This window comes from Lactuca saligna, chromosome 6, assembly GCF_052625555.1.
Source record: "Lactuca saligna cultivar CGN05327 chromosome 6, ASM5262555v1, whole genome shotgun sequence".
Classification (NCBI taxonomy): domain Eukaryota; kingdom Viridiplantae; phylum Streptophyta; class Magnoliopsida; order Asterales; family Asteraceae; genus Lactuca; species Lactuca saligna.
The window spans coordinates 157,887,363-157,909,406 of record NC_136422.1 but is presented as its reverse complement, the minus strand read 5'-3'; the positions used below and the strand labels follow the sequence as shown (position 1 = coordinate 157,909,406).

The window sequence follows — 22,044 nt, the reverse complement described above, 5'->3', positions numbered from 1 at the left end:
TGGTTGGAGGTTGCTCATACGTGCATCATCTAGACCAATGTGATTAATTCCAAATCAACATTTCATGTGGGCGTGTCTTTGACTTTTGGTAAGTTGCCACAAGGGTGAACCTCAGAGGTGCCTCGTTGATTTTGAGCGACCCCGTGCGGAAAATAAAATGGGCCCTAAACATATTATATATATAAGCACGATTCATTAATACTATGATAACTTGATAATTGTTAGAAAAACAATAAAAAAGAATGATAATATAGAATATAATTTTACATAGTTACATGAATCGAGATGCTCTCATAGCATTCTTAGAAACAAAGTTGTTCATTTATTCTTCATAATCAATACTCCCCAATATACTGTTCTCATTACCTATCATTTCCAAGGCGTTAAGTCTTTCTTGTGACATTGTGGACCATACATAGGACTTTAACAACTTTAATTTTGAGAAACTTGTTTTTGCAGACACAAGATTTACTAGAATATTCAACAAGATTCTATATGTATTAATTGCATTAGGAAAACAACTGACTTTTTCATATATATTAAAACATCGGTGAGTTAGTAGTTTCACTCGATAATAACTCATCAATCAGCTTTAACTCCAGACGAAGTTCATTGATGTCAATATCTGATCGTTTACCATACTTAAGTGTGACTCCAAGACGGCTACAACACAACTTAAGATCTTTGTCATCATATTCCTTTATTTTTTTAGAAAACGAAAAACTAAAAAAAAAATCATACGTATTATATTGTTCAAATCTTGTTTTAAGAGAAGTTATCGCTTAGAATTGAAACAATCAAACACACAAGCCATAACAGAAGTCAAACAATTTTAAACTTGAAACACGACAAGTGAACATCGGATTTCTCATAAAATCTATTATGATTTCTAAAATTGAAACAATCGGTTAGTCAATAATATGAAATTGAAAGCAAAAAACAATTATCAAATTGAGTGATCTTATTGGATTTTGAAACTTTCAGTTTTGATTTATGAATTAGATGGTGCACTGATCAGATTATTGATAATAATCAGACACACACATCCTCAACGACTTAACAAGTTTAAGAGAATGAGTAGTGTCGTAGTTATTTTTCTCTCTGTCCAGCTTCTAACTAGCCATGGTGAAAATCTTACCGTTGAAAAAAAGGTGTATACAAATCAAAATAAAAGGGCCGAGATATACACTTAAGATGGCCGGATATACATGGGCTATAATATAAATAATTAAATACATGTATACAATGTAATACACTAATCTAAATCGTATAATGATTAAATACATGTATACAATGTAATACACTAATCTAAATCCTATAATGATTAGCTTTTAGATACACTGGCTCATTGATAGGTTGAACTAGCCGGTGAAAAGACTCCTTCACTTTGATGGTAATCACTTATTGCTGGACTTTGATAGGTTGAACTAGCAGGTGAAAAGACTCCTTCACTTTGATGGTAATCACTTATTGCTGGACTCATCGGTGGATAGTTCATCATATTATCTTCTATATACTCATTGCTATCATCGACTGTTTTAGTTTCAGAGGTTATTAGATCTTTCTTCTTATCAAAGTTTTGTATGATTGTCGTCAACTTATGGCGTGTTGAATCATCTGAAACTAGTATCTCCTTGTTTTCGTATAAGAACATAAAAAGGAAGATGACTAGAGCACAAGTTGACGACAAACCAGCAACAATAAATAGACCTTTAAAGCTTTCTAATGTCAGCTTCTCAAAGGGTTCAACATCCACATTTTTTCCAGGGCATTCCGCTTCATCTCTGATCCAGTTGTCCGAAATATCTCTCATTTGCTCCTCTATCACTTTCAAGATTGCTCTTGAGAACTCCGTTACTAGCGGCGATCCTTTTGGAAATGCCTGTTCATAACATCGTACAATTAAGGGAAAATGACTTAAAAGGCCAACGAAGTTTCCAAACCATTCAAAAAACCCCAATCATGTTTTGTCTGTTCAAAAAAACCCAACGAACTTAAAATTTTGTCCAAAAAGTCCAACAAAGTTTCAAACCGTTCAAAAAATCCCAATTTTGTTTTGTTTAAGTTCGTTGGATTTTTTTTAACAGTCAAAACATGATTGGAGTTTTTTAAAGGTTTTGGAAACTTCGTTGGCCTAACAAGTCATTTTTCTGATACAGTAATAAGTTACGTCATCTGTTTCTCTTATTTGACTTTCAGGAAAGTATAACTTAGTTGGACTTTTTAGAAAATATGTTACATTTGTTGGGTTTTTTTAAACAAACAAAACATGATTGAGGTTTTTTAAACGATTTGAAAACTTCATTGGGTTTGTAAGTATTAACTCAACCAATGTCCAATTGACATCATATCCTTATAGGGTAAATAAAACTTTAAAAAAAAAGTCACTACTTACAAAGCCAAAGCCTGCTGTCTTGTAGGTTGGACCCACCATGACATACTTGTTACAGTTCTTCGCCTGCAACATCTTGAGATAAGGAACCTCATCAACAATGGCAGAAACTCCATTCTTTGTAGTCCCATTTAAAAGAGCATTCGCATACTCTTGGATGTTGGTATACTTCTTCAACTTATCATCATGGAAACCCATCTTCTTTAACATATCAACTACGAAAGAACCATCTTGGTATCCGACATAATCTCCTCTAGCTTTGAGCTCATATATACTCGTAAGAGTTGGCCGAAGCTTTTGTACAGTTAACATGGACGCCAAGCTTGCTGTGTAACTGGAGGTTAGCACTAGCACCACAAATATCCATACTATCACCACGAATTTAGATAAGTTGCTCATCATTTTCTCCTCTGAAAGACATATAATTAATCACATTTTCGTTATTTTGCAAAAATCGCTTGAGTGTGTGATTAAAAAGGGACTTACTATGTGCAAAGACAAGGGTGGAGAAGGAAAACCAGAAGATCATTCCCACTTGTTGATGAGGAGGCCCACGAAACTCTTTGTTTACACGATGCTCTAGAACCCAAACAACAAATCCAATGTAGATGAAGAATCCTCCAATTGTTATCCACAACTCCATTTCTAGAGGTCTCATGAAGATCCACATGTTCTTACTATCATCAACCTTATTCGGAACAAGCATTGAAACTCCAGATTCGGAGTATGGCAAAGTGAACTCAACATAGTTTGATCTGTTATACAAGATTGTCACGTCTCCAACCACCATATCGAATTTCTATCGAGTTTCGAATAATAAAGAAAAAATGTTAGCTAGTAGTATTAACTAATTATAAGACTACACCAACCTCAACTATGTATCTATATATACATGCGTCGGATAAGTAATTACCTCAAGAAAGATTTGGTACACAAGATCATTGTAATCTCCGATTGGCTCACCATTAGGATTTACATAAGGAATGAACTTGTAGCGTACATTAAATGGCAATGCATCTATGACTGCTTTGAAGATGTCTATGCAAAACCCACTGGCGTTAACCTCTTTAGTCTTAGGATCTATGCTGGCTTGAACAAACTCAATAAACCCACCTTTTGTTGGAATTCCCACTCTTAAAATCTTGTCTCCCCCAGTTGCGATCTCCCAACCTTTAGGGAATTCTGAAGTATCCCCAGGCCATATGATCGCTCCTAAATTATCTTTGTTACTCGTGTAATCTGAACTTCCGTTGTTGATTATTCGATTTGATATTCCATTTCTTGAACTCCAAAATCCAATTGGTTTCTCTCCCTTTCCAATCACATTCACTATTTGGTATGCCGATGTTTGTAATTGTCCATTAACCACCTGGAAATCCCCACTTATCATCCCTTTAACCCGTATATCTCGGATCATTGGAAGGAACGTGGGACCCATTTCCGAGGTTCCAATGGCAGCCAAGTCTGTCGAGGCCTTCCTTGGTTTCTTGAACGTGGTACTTAATTTGATTTGATCGATACTCTTTAACGCGATAGCTAGTCCAACAACATAGTCATAAAACCATATTCCAAACATATCAAGCTCAACTCTATCAATGTCATCAGGGTATTCTTTATGGAACCTCCTCTTCCATCTCTTCTCGAAGCTGGTTAGCTGATTGGAAGGTGGGATATAAGGCTTTACACCTAGTACACCTTGCATAGAATCAATAGCCACTGGATCCAAATGATTCAAGAGACCAGTGAGCACATCAGTGATGATCCATGCATATCCTTGAGCCATCATTCCAGCTTCGTCTGCTTTCTTGAAGAAACGTGAAGCGAGATCCGGTAACATGTGTACTACAAAAACCCTAGTTTGCATGGTCTTTAATTTGTAAAGTTCTTGTAGAATCTTATCATCCGAGAAGGATGGAGACAAAAGGCTGCGGTATTTAACCTGAGTGCTAATGTTTACCATGGCATCCGATAAATAGGGAATAGGCCCTCTTCCAAAATCAGTATCTTCGTAAACAAACACGACTTCCCTCCAGCCAAAGGACTCGACTAGAGCTGCAATGGGTTGGGCTTGAGTTGACGAAGCATGAGCTATGCGGATGAAGTAGGGGTTGCGGATTGGGGAAAGATCAGGGTTGGTTGCCGGAGATATAACAGGAACCATCGATCTTTGGGCAATATCAAGAACAAAATCTGTTTGAGACGATTTTTGGGGTCCAATAATTGCCATAACTTGAGTGTTTTTCATAAGGTCTATGGCTGCACACAAAACAGAAAGAAAATAGTTTACCTACCATGTGAGCAAATGCTAAAATCCCGGTTGTAATATTAATTAGATGAAGAGGGGTTACAATTACAAACCAGCTGAGGAGGCTTCCACGTTATCGTGTTTGGAATCCCGAAAGTGAGGGACAATGATGGTGGTGGAGTGGTTCGTGTCTCTGTAAAAATCTTTAATGGCCATCAAAATACTGATTCGGATGCTCTTCCCGACATGGGAATCCATATCAAGAATCACCCCTACTCCTATTTCTCGTGTCCCCTGTGTTTCACCATTCGCAATCAGCATCATCATCAGAGCTAACACTACAACACCATGGTTACCTACAGAAAATTTCATTTTCTTTTTCTGCAAATCTTTTCTGGGAAAGGTAGAGTTGAATTTAAGTAATAATATAGACAAACGCTGATATTTGTGTGGTTTATAATACACATACCGACACACGTAGAGGTATAATACGTCTCTTCATAAAGGGTTGACTTGAGGAAAAGTCCATGCAGCCCCCTTTATACGTAATGTAATTTAATTAATCTGACTCGGTCAATCAAATAAATGAAACTAAAGAAGTAGTACAAGTAAAAAACAATGAGTGATGAACAGTATCATACTGTATCCTAATTTCAAACTACATCCAAAAGAAAAAGATAGAATTAATAGCGACAAGGAAACGGAGTTTTATGGGTTATTTATTCGATGTCCTACAACGACAATCAAGTAGGTTATAACCTTTACAAATTATTATATTTAAAATTATTATATATAGAAAAAATATATCAAAAAAATATAGTGTATTGTGGATTGTAAGTGATTTTAAATTAATTTGTTAAATGAAATAATCATAGTCACTTATTTTTTATGTTAGGTTCAATTTTTGCTAAAGATTTTTATTTATATATAAATGAAAAAAAAACTTTCTATCAATGGGAATTAATTCCAGTTCATGAAGAAAATACAAGATTAATATATTATCCTTTACCGTTATCACCACCAACAGTGACCAAAGTTACCACCCACCACAACCACCATCACCACTACCGCCACCAACCACCATAACCACCTTTACCACCACCTCTATAACATCCAATTTTCAGAAATGTTTTTAAAGATTAAAGTGGGATTTATAAGTTTCAAAAGTTGGATGGATGCACGATGTGACCTTGGGCTGGTCGCGACACTAGCCTTTAATGAATGTCACGACGTGACATGGTCGTGATCATGATGTGACTTCAATGAGTGGAGCAATCCAAATTTTCGGCCTTTGGGACCTATTTTAAGGTTCTAATCCTTAGGGTTGCCTCATTTGACGACCTTAATCTTCTCCAAATGTCCCTTACCCTAACCCTAGCTTCCATACTTGAGTTTTGAGTGTTTGAACCCTTTTTTACGAAGCTTGAACGTAAAGGAATATTCTCTTGGTGTGAGGAAGCTTTGTTTCAACTTAGATCAATCATCCCCAACATATTCTAGAACATGGTAAGTCCTCAAGTTCTAAGCTTTATGCGTTCTCCTTGGAAGATCTAGGTTTTAAGAATGTTTTGGTCTCTTGGTTGATGTTGAGTTGGAGTTTGGGAAAACTTGAGGTTCAAGATTACATCCTTTTAACTTCTAACCCATGGTGGTGAAAAGGAGAGGCTTCTATATTGCTATTTTGTCGATGCATGTTCTTAGTAGCATTTTGGGTTATATTTTAACCTAGGTTATGGAATGGTGTGTTTGATGCATGCAAATGGATAAAGTTGGAAACTTTATCCATTAAGTCAATATTTTAAAGAAATCTAGAAGTTGTGAGCCTTGATCTAAAAGGATTAAGAGCTTAATGGAAAATAGAATTCTGACAGGAGTTCACTGCACGATTCCAAGAATTTCCCCGACTATTTTTTTGTAACATCCCAAAAATTATGGTAAAATTTTCCATATAAATCATTAATACCATACATCAGATGTCTCAAAATCAACCACGATACAATATATCAAAAATCATCAGTGTAAAAATAGTCATAAATGCAGAATCACTGGTGGGTTTTGAGCATTCTAACACTCCTATGGTGTACATGCAACCCTAGAAACCTTGGATCTATGTTTGACTAAGATACATGCAAAAATGATTTCCAAGGTTCATAATCCTATCTAGCATACATGGGGATCTTTTATACTAATAGTTAGTAAGAATTACATACTAGGGGTGTTCACGGTCCGATTTTTTCGGTTTTTAGGTCAAACCGGAACCAAACCGTTACTAACGGTTTTTGTCAAGCAAAAACCAAAGCCGAACCATTGAAAATTTAAAACCGAACCAAACCAAACCGTTACTAACGGTTTGGCTCCGGTTTGGTTTCACGGTTTGGGCTTTTTAGGCCCATTTTAATCGAGTCCATTAAGCTAATTTAGTAAAAAAACTGCATTATTACATGCATTAAAACAGTAAAAATTCTACATAATATTAAAGCTACAATATTAGAGGTATTAAAATAATAAAAAACTGCACTATTAAAGGTATTAAAACAGTTAAATAAAAAAAACTGCACTGTTTGTTGAAAATACTGCAATAGGGAAATTGTCAAAAACAGCAAGAAAACTACCAAAAAAGTTGTCCAAAACAGCAAATAAAAAACAGTAAATGAAAATATCAAATATTGTTCCATTACATCAAATATTAGACTAATACACACATCCTACTAAGCTGTCCAAAACAGCAAAACTGTTATCCAAAAAGCATTATCAGCAAGATCACTTCCAAAATGCTATCCACTTCCAAAATTCTATCCAATTCATAAGCTTTTGCTGTCTAAAAAAGTCAATATTAAAACATCATACCAAAAATTCAATATAAAACCAAGAAAAGAAGTGTACCTTTCATTCGATATTGTCGGTGCAAATATTAAGTTTGCTTGCAAAATCTAAAATACAAGTTATATTTTGTTAGAATTTACAAATAATAAGTAGGAGAAAATATATAACTTTTGAAAATTTAAAACTTACCATTTTCAATTTCATCAAGGTCTTCAATTTCTTTCAACACATCTTCATAACCAACTTTTGCATTTTTGTTAAACACACCTCGAATCCAATTTTGTGTGCATATAAGCGCTTGCACTGTTTTAGGAGAAAGACTACTCCTAAATGAATCCAAAACTCTACCCCCGGTGCTAAATGCGGATTCAGACGCAACTGTGGAAACTGGAACAGCCAAGACATCCCGTGCAATTTTTCCTAAAATCTTATATTTTGCTCCATTTGTCTTCCACCAATCCAACAAGTCAAATGACTCATAGCTTGGCTCTTGGTTATCTGACAAATATCTTTCAAGTTCACTCACTTCTCCTATTTTTTCATCTTCCAAATGTGCCTTATATTTTAGCATACGCTTCTCTTGTATGCTAAGATTCTCATTAACTTTTCTTTTGTTATGATTCTTGTTTGAAGAAGAACTTCTGGCATGCATAGGATCTTTTTCCAAATAAAAGTCATAAAGTCGAGTCAAAGTGGCTTTTAACTTCTTTTTCAAGTCACATGCAATATCACCAATGGGGTATATTTCTTCCAAACTCCAATTGACATATTTTAACTTGTATCGAGGATCAAGAACAACTACCACATACAATAAAGGATTCATCTTTTCAGCATTTCCCCAATATTTATCATACTTTGCCTTCATATTCATAGCCATCGAACTCACCCGCCAATCATCACTTTCAATGCATTCATCAATATGGCTATGCAATGAACACATATCATGAAAGTAAGCACTCGAAGTTACATATAAAGACCCCGAAAACCGATTTGTCACTTCATAAAAAACCTTAAGAAAAACCATAAATGCTTGTGCAACATCCCAATCAATATCACTAGGTGGCCCCACTCTACTGACATCATACTTTTTCTTTGCATCCACTTCATTCAACAAGCTACTAGGACCCACATTAAAAAACCTTGCATAGTGTCCATCTTCTTCCAACCTATTAAACGCTTTTCTATACTTCAAAGCTGACTCCAACATCAAGTAAGTTGAATTCCACCTAGTGGAAACATCTAAACATACAGTTCCAGTAACATTTAACTTTTCTATCTTCACACATTCCTTGAACTTAGCCAACCTTGAAGGTGAGGATCTAACATACCTCACAACATTTCTAATAACTTGAATTGCAGGATCATAATCTTTTAACCCATCACACACAATCAAGTTTAACACATGAGCACAACAACGCATATGCAAGTATTGAGCATCTAAAATCGCATGTCCCCAATTTTGTATTTTCTTTTTTAGAAAGGAAATAGCTGTATCATTAGAGCTTGCATTATCCACAGTGATTGTAAAAACCTTCTCAATACCCCATGTAATTAGACAACTCTCAACCATTTTACCAATTGTGTCACCCTTATGATTCGAAATAACTTCAAAATTCAAAATCCTTTTTTGCAAATTCCATTCTCCATTAATGTAATGGACTGTTAAAACCATATAATTGATGTTTTGACATGAAGTCCATGCATCAGTTGTAAGACAAACGGATTGTGAAGATTTTCGTAATAGCTCTTTCAACTTATTCTTTTCATCCACATATAATGATAAGATATCTCTAGCAATTGTAATCCGACTCGGTAACTCTAGCTCGGGTCGAACTACACTACAAAAATAACGAAAATTTTCTTTTTCAACAAAGCTAAATGGTAGTTCATCAATAATAATCATTTTAGCAAGAGCTTGTTTACCTAATTCCTTTGTAAAACGACCACATTGTAACTTTCCATCAGTACCATTTCCAACAAAATTTATAGTTGTTTGTTTTTTATCTACTTGACATTTAAGCGGATCAAACTTGCATAACTTTCTCAAATGGTTTAACATAGCACTAGTACCATTCTGACTTGGTTCATACACATAGCTTTTCTTGCAGTGAATACATGCGGTGCGTGCTCCTTCAGGTGGAACTGGATCAGGTTTGTTGAAGTGTTTCCAAACAATAGACTGTTTTCGTCCCCTTCCTTGGTTCTTATCAGTAGCACCTCCATTTTGCTCCACATGAACATCATCATCTACATCAATCTCTTCCATATCATCATCAGCATCAATGATGTTAACAGGTTTGCTACTTGAAATATTGATGTTATCTTTATCCATGTAAGAACCTGAAAGAAAAAAGTGCAAGCAAAATTCAGAATTGTGTACTCACTGAAATCAGATTAAGAGATGATGAGTTTTAGAAGTTAGCAACAGGTTTAGAAACAAATAAAAAATCAACAGGTTTCGTCCTATGTTTGCTTCTGTTAAAAAAAATCAAACGCACATGTAAGGACCTGAAAGAAAAGATTAAGAGATGATGAGACTTAGTAGTTAGCAACAGGTTTTAGAAAGAAATAAAAAATTAAAAGGTTTCATCCGATGTTTGCTACTGTTAAAAAAATCAAACGCACTATCGGAGCTAGAATCGTCAAACGGACCTTATCGGAGCAACAATCGGAGCTGCAGGGGAGGCCTGTAGTCGGAGCCAAGCAGTTAGCAACTACTTTATACTTTTGTTTCGTCCGATCTTGGCTTCTGTTAAAAAAAAATCAAATGCACAATGATAGGAGAGATGATGGATGGATAGAAATCAGGTGTAGATGGATGATAAATAAATCACTTCAGTTGATTAAGAACACAACATACCTTATCGGAGTAACAATCCAGCCAAGTAGCCAACACCCAACGATAAAGAAATGAGAGGTAGAATCGGAGCTGCTGCAGGGTAGGCGACGAGCTGTTGGCCTGCAAGTCGGAGCCTCGGAGGGAAAACGAGTGGTGCACTAGTGTGGCAACTGGAAAGTGGAAACCGTGTCTGCGTATTTGGCTCTTTGCGATTACTCGATGTCTCGATTAGTCGATTAGGGCAAGTTGAATCAGTGAATCACCTTTGAACGATTGTTTGGAGCTGGAGCCTGGAGGTGGACTACTGGCCCAGTTCAATATTGGGCTGTAATAATTCAATATAATGTGGGTTTTTAAATTTATTATTTATATATAAAAATTAATATATAATACAATAAAAATTAATTATATATAAAAAAAATAATTAATATATATACAAATCCTACGGTCCGATCCGGTTTTTATACGGATTGAAATCTTAAAAACTGTAAGCCAAACCGTTCAATACGGTTTGAAAAGTTCAAAACCACAAGCCAAACCGTAAAGAAAAATACAAACCATAAAACCAAACCGATGACCGGTTTGGCCGGTTTCACGGTTTCAAACCGGACCATGAACACCCCTATTACATACCTCTTTGTAGCTTGGATTCCTTTGAAGCCTTGTGAGCCTAGCACCTCAAGTGTGACGCCTCAAATGCTTCACACAACACCAAGTACACTTGGAATAAACTCTTAAGAGAATAAGAACACTTAGTATTTTCGGCTAGTCCTCTTTTGTTCACTCTAATAGCCGAAAATAGTGAAGAATAACTTCTTTATATAGTATGTTACAATTAGGGTTACACCATGCAAACCCTAATTGTCATGACCTTTCATTTCCATGACCCATGGGTTATGTAACCCCTATGGAGCATCCATGGAGCATCTTATGAGTTTAACCCAACTTGATAATCCATGGAGCCTTGGCCCACTATATAAGTTATGGATGATTGACATAATCAACCCATATATTTAATTAGTCTTCTTTTGATCACATAATTAATTGTAAATTAATTATTGATCAATACTAACTAAATATTATTATTCTTATTATTAATATATTAGAACTTATAATATATTAATAAACCATAAGTGTCTTATTCTCTCATTTAGTGTATCCAAGTGCATGATGCCATGCAACCCAAATGGACCATGTCGGGTCGGGTCAAGTACATACCAAATATAGTTATGGACTTAGACACTATATCCAACAGTCTCCCACTTAGATAAGTCTAATAACTATAGTTGCAAGTATGACTTCAGGAACCGATCAGCAATCGTAGCGCTTTCAAGGTCTCTCGGAACTGAGAAGATGATGGTGTGCCATTTTAGATAAGTGATCATATAATCCTCTGTTCTAGGTATCACCCGGACAAACACATGGAACAATGTCTTTCTATTGTCTAGCAGTTGTTTCCCGATTTCCGATTTGTTTGACATAGAACTTAATTGAACACATCAATTTAGTTCTGACCGGGCCCGGTACATGGGTAAAAAAAAATTATTGAGGGGCCCAGATATCGCTTCTAATCCAAGAAGAAACAGATAAACTTCGACTCATATGTTTTCTCTACTACTTGTTGAATTACACATAAAGGTATGTTTTATAACATCAAGTTACCAATGAGTTTTCATACAATAAATGCATAACCAACTCATAGGTAACAAATCATATGTCTAGGTTTGAAGACTTATATGATATTACCGTCTCACGATCACTCGAGATAAATTCCATGAAGTGATACCAGTGAGCGTGGGTTGAATCCAATACTCAGAACTTATGAGCACTCATGAGTGTTGTAGCACCCTTTGTCCAACATCCTGGACCTCTACAAACCAACCCATGGCAATCTTGATTCATATGTACTTCCAACATATGATTGACTGTGGAAAATTTGAATAATATGATATATATCATAACATAATTATTCTGGAAGTCAAAACATGCAAAAAGAAATACTAGTAAATGATTGACAAGAGATAGCAACACTTACTCATAAATAACAACTTTTATTTATCATCAAATGTCAATTACATTTTACATATTTCAAAATTATCTAACTTCTAAAAACTAATATCATCTCTTAGCCCTATGCTCCTAGCATGCTGAAGATGTTTAACCCTACCCAGTCCCTTCGTGAGGGGATCTGCCGGGTTCTCATCTGATGATACCCTCTTTGCCACAAGAATTCCTTCTTCTATTCTATGTCTAATGAAATGATATTTTCTGTTGATGTGCCTGGATCTCCTGTGATCCCTTGGTTCCTTTGCTAAGACAACTGCACTTTCACTATCACATAAAATTTCCATGGGCTCCTTAATAGCTGGTACGACTCTAAGGTCTCCGATGAAGTTCCTTAGCCATATAGCCTCCTTTGCTGCTTCACTTGCTGCTATATACTCTGATTCACAAGTGGAATCAACCATTGTATCTTGCTTGGAACTTTTCCAAGTAATTGCCCCTTCATTTAGGGTAAAGACCCAGCCCGACTGAGAGCGGGAATTATCCCTATCAGTCTGAAAGCTAGCATCACTATACCCTGCCACTTTCAAGTCATCACTCCCACCAAGGGTAAGGACCCAGTCCTTAGTCCTTCGTAGGTACTTGAGAATATTCTTTACTGTAGTCCAGTGAGCCTTGCCAGGATTACTCTGATATCTGCTAACCATGCTTAAAGCAAAAGCAACATCAGGACGAGTACAAGTCATAACATATATGATCGAGCCTACAATGAAAGCATATGTGACTCGACTCATCTCAACTATCTCTTCATCTGTACTCGGGCTCTGAGTTTTACTCAGTTTGACATTACAATGAATAGGTAAATATCCTTTCTTGGAATTTTCCATACTGAACCTCTTCAGCAATTTTTCCAAGTAGGTACTCTAACTAAGTCCAATTAGTCTTTTACTCTTGTTTCTCAAAATCTTAATCCCAAGGATATAGGCAGCTTCTCCTAGGTCTTTCATAGCGAAACACTTCCCAAGCCAGGATTTCACTTCCTGCAAGGTTGGGATGTCATTTCCTATGAGCAGTATGTCATCCACATACAGTACCAAAAAACTAACTATACTCCTACTAGCCTTGACATATATACAAGATTCATCTTCACATCTCGAAAAGCCAAACTCTTTGACTTTCTCATCTAATCAAATATTCCATCTGCGAGGTGCTTGTTTCAATCTATATATGGAATTTTCAAGCTTACACAACCTATTAGGGTATTTTGTACTTACAAAAACCCTCTGACTGAACCATGTAAACATCCTCAGCCAACTTTCCATTTAAGGAAAGTGGTTTTGACATCCATTTGCCATATTTCATATTCATGAAATGCAACAATGGCTAACTGAACCCTAATAGACTTAATCTTGATTACTGGTGCAAAGGTTTCATCGTAATCAACTCCTGGAGTTTGAGAATAACCCTTTGCAACCAGTCCTTATAAGTGTGTACATTACCATCCATATCAGTCTTCTTCTTGAGGATCCATTTGCACCCTACTGTCTTACGACCTGGTACATTGTCAACCAAGTTTCAAACTTGATTGTTATACATGGATTGTATCTCGCTATCCATAGCCTCTTTCCATTTAACAGACTCAGAGCTTGCCATGGCTTCCGTGTAGCTGTTAGGCTCTTCCATATTTATTAGTGTATTATCACTGATAAGGGTATCACCTTCTGCAGTAATATGGAAACCATAACAATGCTCAGGTGCATTCCTAACTCTGGTGGAACGCCTTAGAGGTATGGACTCTTCAATCGGCTCAACAGGAGTTTCCTCATCAGGTTGAGGGCTGGTTTGAGGTTCCTTCACCGCTTAACTATTGAATTTCTTCAAGTTCAACTTGCCTCCCACTGTCTCCTTGGCTTATGAGTTCTCTCTCTCTCAAGACTCCTCTTCTTGCTACAAAGACCACATTGTCATTGGGTCTGTAGAAGATATAACCAAAAGATTTATGTGGGTAGCCTATGAAAATACACCCCTCACTTCGAGGTTCGAGCTTTTCATGAGTCTCGCATCTCATGAAAGCCTCACAACCCCAAACCTTGATGTGGTCTAGATTTGGAACTTTTCCAGTCCACATCTCGTAAGGTGTTTTAGCAACCTTCTTTGTAGGGACTAGGTTAAGGATATGGGCGAAAATCTCTAAGGCATACCCCCAAAATGAGATTGGTAGCGAAACTCGACTCATCATGGAACGAACCATGTCCAACAAGGTTCGATTGCACCTCTCAGCTACACCATTCAACTGTGGTGTTCTGGGAGGTGTCAATTGTGAGACTATCCCACATTCCTTAAGATAGTAAAGGAACTCGGTACTAAGATACTCACCACCTCGATCGGATCGAAGCATCTTAATGTTCCTGCCCAACTGATTCTCCACTTCTTGCTTAAACTCTTTGAATTTATCAAAGGTTTCCGACTTATGTTTGATTAAGTAGACATATCCATATCTACTAAAATCATCAATAAAAGTCACATAAAAGCGATTAACATCTCTAGTGGCGGTTCTGAAGGGTCCACACACATCTGTGTGTATGAGATCCAACAAACTTTCACCCCTAGCACAAGTGCCAGTAAAAGGTGACTTTGTCATTTTTCCAAGTAAACAAGATTCACAACTATCATCCGATTTTAGGTTAAATGATTCGAAGACTCCATCCTTTTGGAGTTGGCCTGTGCATTTCTTGCTTACATGTCCAAGACGACAATGCCATAAAGATGCTTTATCTAAGCTAGTGGAAGAATCGATACACAATACATTATTTCCTAAGTTATCTGCAACAGATACAGTTTCATACACACCATCACAAGGTATTGCTTTAAAGTAAAGAACACTATTATAGAAAGCATCAATGCCACCACTTTTATTATCAAAATAAAAGGTGAACCCTTGTTTATACAATGCATGAAAGGAAATAACATTTCTTGCCATTTCTGGCTAATAACAACATTTATTCAAGTATAATGTAAATCCACTATCTAGTAACAAGGAATAAACTCCAATCTTGGTGACAGGTGAAACTTTCTTATTCGCCATGATTAGGTTTATCTTTCCATGCTCCAAATCCTCACTTCTTCTTAGTCCCTGCAGATTAGAACATATATGAATTCCACAACCTGTATCAAGGACAAAAGACTTAGAATGAGGTGAGTTATTAGACAATATAGTGTATATACCTGCATGGTTAGGTTTTACTTTCCCATCCTTAAGATTTTGCTGGTATTTAGGGCAGTTTCGCTTCCAGTGTGACTTTTCATGGCAATAGAAGCATTCAGCCTCATTAAGGTTAGCAGAAGGAGTGATAAAACCTTTCTTGGTTTTGATTGAAGAGGAGCCTTCAAGGGTCTTACCCTTGGTACCCTTAGAAGGGTTTTTTCTCTTCTTACCTTTGCCATGCCCGATTGCCAAGACATTGGCCGCAGTGGGAGTAGGAGGAGTAGTTACACCCGACTTACCCTTAAGACTACTTTCTGCAGTCTTTAAGAGTCCTTGAAGTTTACTAAGTGTAACTTTATTCCTTATTCATGTGGTATGTCATTCTAAATTGATCATAACATGAAGGTAAGGAGTGCAAAATGATATCTATTGCTAACTCCTTAGGAAAGTCAGCATTCAGTTTCTTCAAGCGATCCACATACCTTTTCATTTTCTGTAAGTGGGTCGTGAGGGACTCATTGTCCTTCATTTGGGTGGTTATCATGGAGGAGATTATTTCATACCTCTCTTGACGAGCACTTTGATGGTATCGCTCCATCAAGTCCATGTGCATCTCAACAGGGTAATAGTCCTTATAGGACTTTTGGAGCTCAGCTGTCATTGTGGCAATCATGATGCATGCTACTTTGGTAGCATCCCATTCATGTGCTTGAAATGCAGCAATCTCCTCTGGGGTACCAGTTGACTCATCAATCTCCTTCAGCTCCCTATCAAGGACATATTCTTTGTCCTCATAGTGAGTGACCATCCTGATGTTTCTGATCCAATCCACAAAATTGGAACCATCAAAGATGACTCTCCCACAAAGGTTCATGAGAGAGAAGGAGCCAGTAGGGTTTGAGCCAGAAGCATTGTTTTTGGAAGACATCTGAAATGAAAGAATAAGTTTAGATTAGATTTCAGGATAGTCCTTAATAAAGCACCCAAATGCTATATTAAGGCTAGGACCCAACACAATATTTTATAACTTAGAAGAGGGATGCCGTAATCCAAGCTATAAAATATTTGAAGGTAGGTGAATGACGATTCACCAATTTCCACCGTAAAACGTAATAAATCTTATTAGGTTTTAATTGGTTTAGAATTTCCTAGGTTATTTGAGATTCATTGAACTTTTCAATGACATGTTTCAATCTCGAGTGTGCCCTTCAAGTTTTGTGACTGGGATGCCGAGGATCACAAAACAAGATGTGAAGTAACCATGCAGATTACTTGGTACACTTAATGTATTACCCCTCAATTGAAGTGCCGGTTAACCACACACGCTCCAACGATACTATGATAAACATTAAGTCACCCTTTGCCTACCTTGATAAGTCCAAGTTAGTGTGCCAGTTAACCACACACGTTCCACTAACGATTTAATCAAAGTGCAAAGTGTTACTTCATGGATTAGCACCTTATTCACATTTTCCTAAAGTAACTAAGATTGGGAATTAATAAAAGTTTAATTACTTTAGTATATTCATAATACTTATTATGAGAATTATAGTCCATGTTCTACCTTTTCGGCTAACAACCCTCCACCGATCAAGGAAGCGGTGGGTGAGAATAGACATCCATTAAGTTGCCACTTTATAGGCAACAACCTTATACCCCCTTATAGACCGGCTTCGTGAATGAGGCCTACTAATAGTAAAACGACTTTTATCTTATACATATATAATTATTATTCACTTATAATATTATAAAGTATAAGGGTTGAATTTTTAAAATTTAAAATTCTAAGGGTTGGAACTAAAGTTTTAATTATGACTTTACTTGTTCCAAAACTTGAGGGTAAGTTTTGTAAACTTTCAAAACTTTTCATTTCTCATAACTTATGAGTTTATTAGAGTATTAAAATGAAGACTATTCATTTTCATAACTCTTGTGCTCTTTTAATGGTTTTAATTCAAGTGTGACTCTTGGTTTTCCATAACTTGAGGACAAGTTATGGACTCCATTAAAACACATAATGATCAAGAATTAACTAACATGGAGGTTACAAATAATTCTTATGATCATCTAAATTTATAAGTTCAAGAACATGATTATCAAGAATTTCAAGAATCATAACAAACTTATATAAAACTTGTAATTTTTGATAATAGCCTTTGTAAATGGATTAGCATAAACATTACACCAACTAAAACAAGTTTTAAAACACCAAAACAGTTTAGGGTAATGTTTCTAGTCTATTTCCAGCAGCATAACTCGAAAATCTGAAAACTGCAGCATGTACTCATCGAGTGCATGAACTGACTCGACGAGTTGCATGCTTTTCTTCATGGACTCGTTGAGTCTCCCCTTGGACTCGGTGAGTTCATGCGGGTAGTGAACAAAAAATTTCGTTTTTCAGCTATTTTGCATCAAGTAGCAAACAAACAAGCTTAGGCTCTGATACCAATGTTGGGTTTTGAGCATTCTAACACTCCTATGGTGTACATGCAACCCTAGAAACCTTGGATCTATGCTTGACTAAGATACATGCAAAATGATTTTCCAAGGTTCATAATCCTATCTAGCATACATGGGGATCTTTTATACTAATAGTTAGTAAGAATTACATACCTCTTTGTAGCTTGGATTCCTTTGAAGCCTTGTGAGCCTAGCACCTCAAGTGTGATGCCTCAAATGCTTCACACAACACTAAGTACACTTGGAATAAACTCTTAAGAGAATAATAACACTTAGTATTTTCGGCTAGCCCTCTTTTGTTCACTCTAATAGCCAAAAATAGTGAAGAACAACTTCTTTATATAGTATGTTACAATTAGGGTTGCACCATGTAAACCCTAATTGTCATGACCTTTCATTTCCATGACCCATGGGTTATGTAACCCCCATGGAGCATCTTATGAGTTTAACCCAACTTGATAATCAATGGAGCCTTGGCCTACTATATAAGTTATGGATGATTGACACAATCAACCCATATATTTAATTAGTCTTCTTTTGATCACATAATTAATTCTAAATTAATTATTGATCAATACTAACTAAATATTATTATTCTTATTATTAATATATTAGAGCTTATAATATATTAATAAACCATAAGCGTCTTATTTCTCTCATTTAGTCTATCCAAGTGCATGATGCCATGCAACCCAAATGGACCATGCCGGGTCGGGTCAAGTGCATACCAAATATAGTTATGGACTTAGACACTATATCCAACAATCATGAGGGGATGTTGTGCGATCATGTCGAGCCATTCCCTTTCATATCAGAACTACTTGAAACCATAAACATAAAACTCTAAATACAAATCTTAGTGAGTTCCCCAAAGTACCACATACCAAACAAATAGTTGGGCCCAACCCTGTAGTATATTCTAACCCAACATAAAATCATGGGCCTAACCCTGAGATTTGTTCCAACCCGTACATTTAATAATGGGCCCAACCCTGGGGTTTCTTCCAATTCAAGCATACAATTATGGGCCCAACCCTGGGGTTTATTTAAACTCAACATACAAACATGCAAGAGTCACAAAGACAAATAGCATCCTACATAACATAACCAAGTGGGCTAGTATTGGTGCCTTCAACCCACAAGCACAACGAGAAGACTCAACTCTCAATTAATACTCAATCGCTACCGTTCTCACTGCCAGAAATACTGATACCATGCACCACCTATATAGTTATACCAGATAACCCCTTAGATCTTCTTCCAAAACAAGGAGTTTGACCAAAAGTCAACTTAAGTCATAAGTCAATGGTTAAAATCAACGGCCAATGTTGTGAAACATCCCAAAAATATAGTCCAAAAGTTTTGTTTTTTAATCATTAAACAAAAACACATAAGTCATAAATCATCATAATAAAATCACATGCCATGTATCTCAAACATCATATCCAGAATACTAGAAAAAATCATGTATCAAATATTAAAGTCTAGAATATCCCAAAATGAATACTATGGTGTGTGTCATGCGATCATCCCGAGCCATTCCCTTTGCTAGCTGAAGTACCTGAAACCAAACTGAAAACTGTAAGCATGAAGCTTAGTAAGCTCCCCCAAACTACCACATACCATACACATATATCAAATAACAAATAATATAACTATGGGACACCGCCCAACTGCATCGGGACGAACCTAACATCGGCTTACCAGACATCGGACTCCTGATCGAAATCAGACTACGTCTGGCATTGGGCTCACCCTGGTATCGGGCTTACCCCGGGACATACACAACATATCATATATCATATACACATAACATACATATAACATATAACTAACATGCATCGGGCTTTCCCCAAAACACATAACATATAATATCTAACTAACATACATCGGGATTGCCCCGAAACATATAACACATAACATATAATATCTAACTAACATACATCGGGATTGCCCCGAAACATATAACACATAACATGAATGAACCAAAAAGACATCAAGCATACATATACTCTTCTCGGGACCGCCTCGGCATAGGACCGAAGTCCGAAAACATATAATCTGTATCGGGCTAACCCCAACACCGAACCGAGGTCTGGCATACTCTACATACATAAATGGGCCGACATTGGTGCCTTCAAACCGTTCCTACTGGAGGACAACTCACCTCGCAAAGCTGTCTGTGAAATCTCACGGTAAGGAATATCTGATAACTGCTCCCATGTCTCCTCGGTTATCAAATCATAATAATAATGAGTCAAAAATCTGATAATCCTCCTTAAGGTAAAATGACCATTTTACACTTGGTTAAAGTTAACATCCTGTTCAAAATCAAAGTCAAGGTCAACTCCTTGTCAACCCAATTCGTTGAGTTATCTCTCAAGTCGATGAGTCACTATAATTCTTAACTCGTGGTTGACTGAGTCAAATCATCGAGTCCCTTACAGACTCGTCGAGTTCTTCCTGTCATAGTCATCGGGACAACCCACTTCAACTTGTCGAGTCCTTCTCTGGACTCGCCGAGTTCCCCTGTCTGAATGAGCCATCCTAAAGGATTAAGCTCCTACCTTTCAGATCTATGTTCCAAACTTCCTCTACATACTGGAAATCCACTCTTAAGGGTAAAGTTTCCAACTTTACCCGTCCTTAGTCCTTTTTAATGGGTTCAACCCAAACCCTAACTTCTTTAAGACATAAATCTTGATCCACAAGTTATAACTCCCCAAACTAAGGCACAATGTACTAGATATAGGCTAATATCATATGTTAGACACGTAAAGTTCCGAGCTTTCCTTCCATGCATGGTCTTTTAGGGCTAAGAAGGCCATGTTCTTGCATATAAGCTTGCATGGGGGTTCCATGGTCATAAAGTTTGCACCTTTATGCCATGGAACCCTTCCTAGACTCCAGATCTAAGATATAAGTCACTTTGGACGTTCCAATCCCAAGAATCAAGGTTCTTGGACTAAAACCTTCATAAAATGGAAACAAATAGATCTAAGAGGAGATGGATTAAGTTAGAGATTTGATTACTAGAAAATGTAGCTAATGAAGTGTAGTTCCTAGATCTACTCCTTTCCCCTTGAGGCTTCTTTCTTCTTCTTCTTGAACATGCTTCAAAAGGCACAAATAACACTCAAAATGGCAAGAAATAGCTCAAGATCACTCAAGGTAGATTAGGGTTTCGAGATTGGGTTGTAGAGGTGATGGAGGCTGGGGTGGAGACCTTTTATGATGCTTAAATAGGGTGCAAACCCTAAAGATTAGGGTTTCCTCCTGATGGACCTACTTGTCAAGTCAAGGCTTACGACTCGTCGAGTAGACCACTTAAGGTCCGCGTTCAATCTGGCATCTACTTGACGAGTTAGGGCTACCAAATCGTTGAGTAGCTCTAAAAAATAAATATTTAAATAGATTAAATGCGTACCAAGAACAGGACATTACATGTTGACTTTAGTCAACCGCTACGTTATGACATGGATGATTTTGTAGTTAATGTGATGCGTGTATCTCGAGATTGGGGGTTGTACTCATGTAGAGAGGTCACGTGATCACCTACTTTTAAAGGAAGTTGAAAACTCATGAGGCGAATTACCCTACACACGATTTGGAGTTGGGGACGGTGGTTTTCGCCCTCAAGATATGAAGACATTATTTGTATAGGGTTAGGTGCACTATTTACACTGACCACAAGAGCTTTAGATATCTGATGGATCATTAGAATCTTAACATGAGGCATCAGAGGTGGTTGGATGTGGTGAATGCATGATTATGACAAAGAGATTCTATATCAACCCGGGAAGTCCAATGTGATAGGTTTTATAGCTAAAAAAATTCATGTGGCCGAAAATAACTTAACTCTTAAGTTCACATGCAACCTAATTGGATCTATGTTTTCACTATTGAAAGCTATAATATATGAACATCGAAGAACCCTATGGAAACCCTAATATTTTCAAAAAACATAAATACATTAGTTTTTACATATATTTTGATTATTCTTGTAGATAACCAATGAATTCCTTCTTCAATAGCCCTTGGAAGCAAGCACTAGAAATCTCATGTCTCTGATGGTT

General features: G+C 36.7%; 1 protein-coding gene across 1 annotated transcript; it reads right to left on the bottom strand.

Annotated features, from left to right (window-relative positions):
• Positions 1-1,195: 1,195 nt before the first annotated feature.
• Positions 1,196-5,049, bottom strand: LOC145002172 (glutamate receptor 2.7-like). Its single transcript, XM_078961471.1, has 5 exons — positions 4,751-5,049; positions 3,306-4,648; positions 2,879-3,191; positions 2,396-2,802; positions 1,196-1,882 (listed from the first exon to the last, which is right to left on the bottom strand). Exons 1-5 carry the CDS (start codon positions 5,007-5,009, stop codon positions 1,346-1,348), a joined length of 2,859 nt encoding a protein of 952 aa, XP_078817597.1. The 5' UTR covers positions 5,010-5,049; the 3' UTR covers positions 1,196-1,345.
• Positions 5,050-22,044: the final 16,995 nt, after the last annotated feature.

What these genes read in the sequence shown, in the direction of transcription:
- LOC145002172 (XM_078961471.1), bottom strand. Translation starts at nt 5,009, where the DNA reads ATGAAATTTTCTGTAGGTAACCATGGTGTTGTAGTGTTAGCTCTGATG. An exon ending in TGTACCAAATCTTTCTTGAG is followed by an intron (nt 3,192 to 3,305) that starts GTAATTACTTAT and finishes GAAACTCGATAG; the next exon opens with AAATTCGATATGGTGGTTGG. An exon ending in CACCCTTGTCTTTGCACATA is followed by an intron (nt 2,803 to 2,878) that starts GTAAGTCCCTTT and finishes TATGTCTTTCAG; the next exon opens with AGGAGAAAATGATGAGCAAC.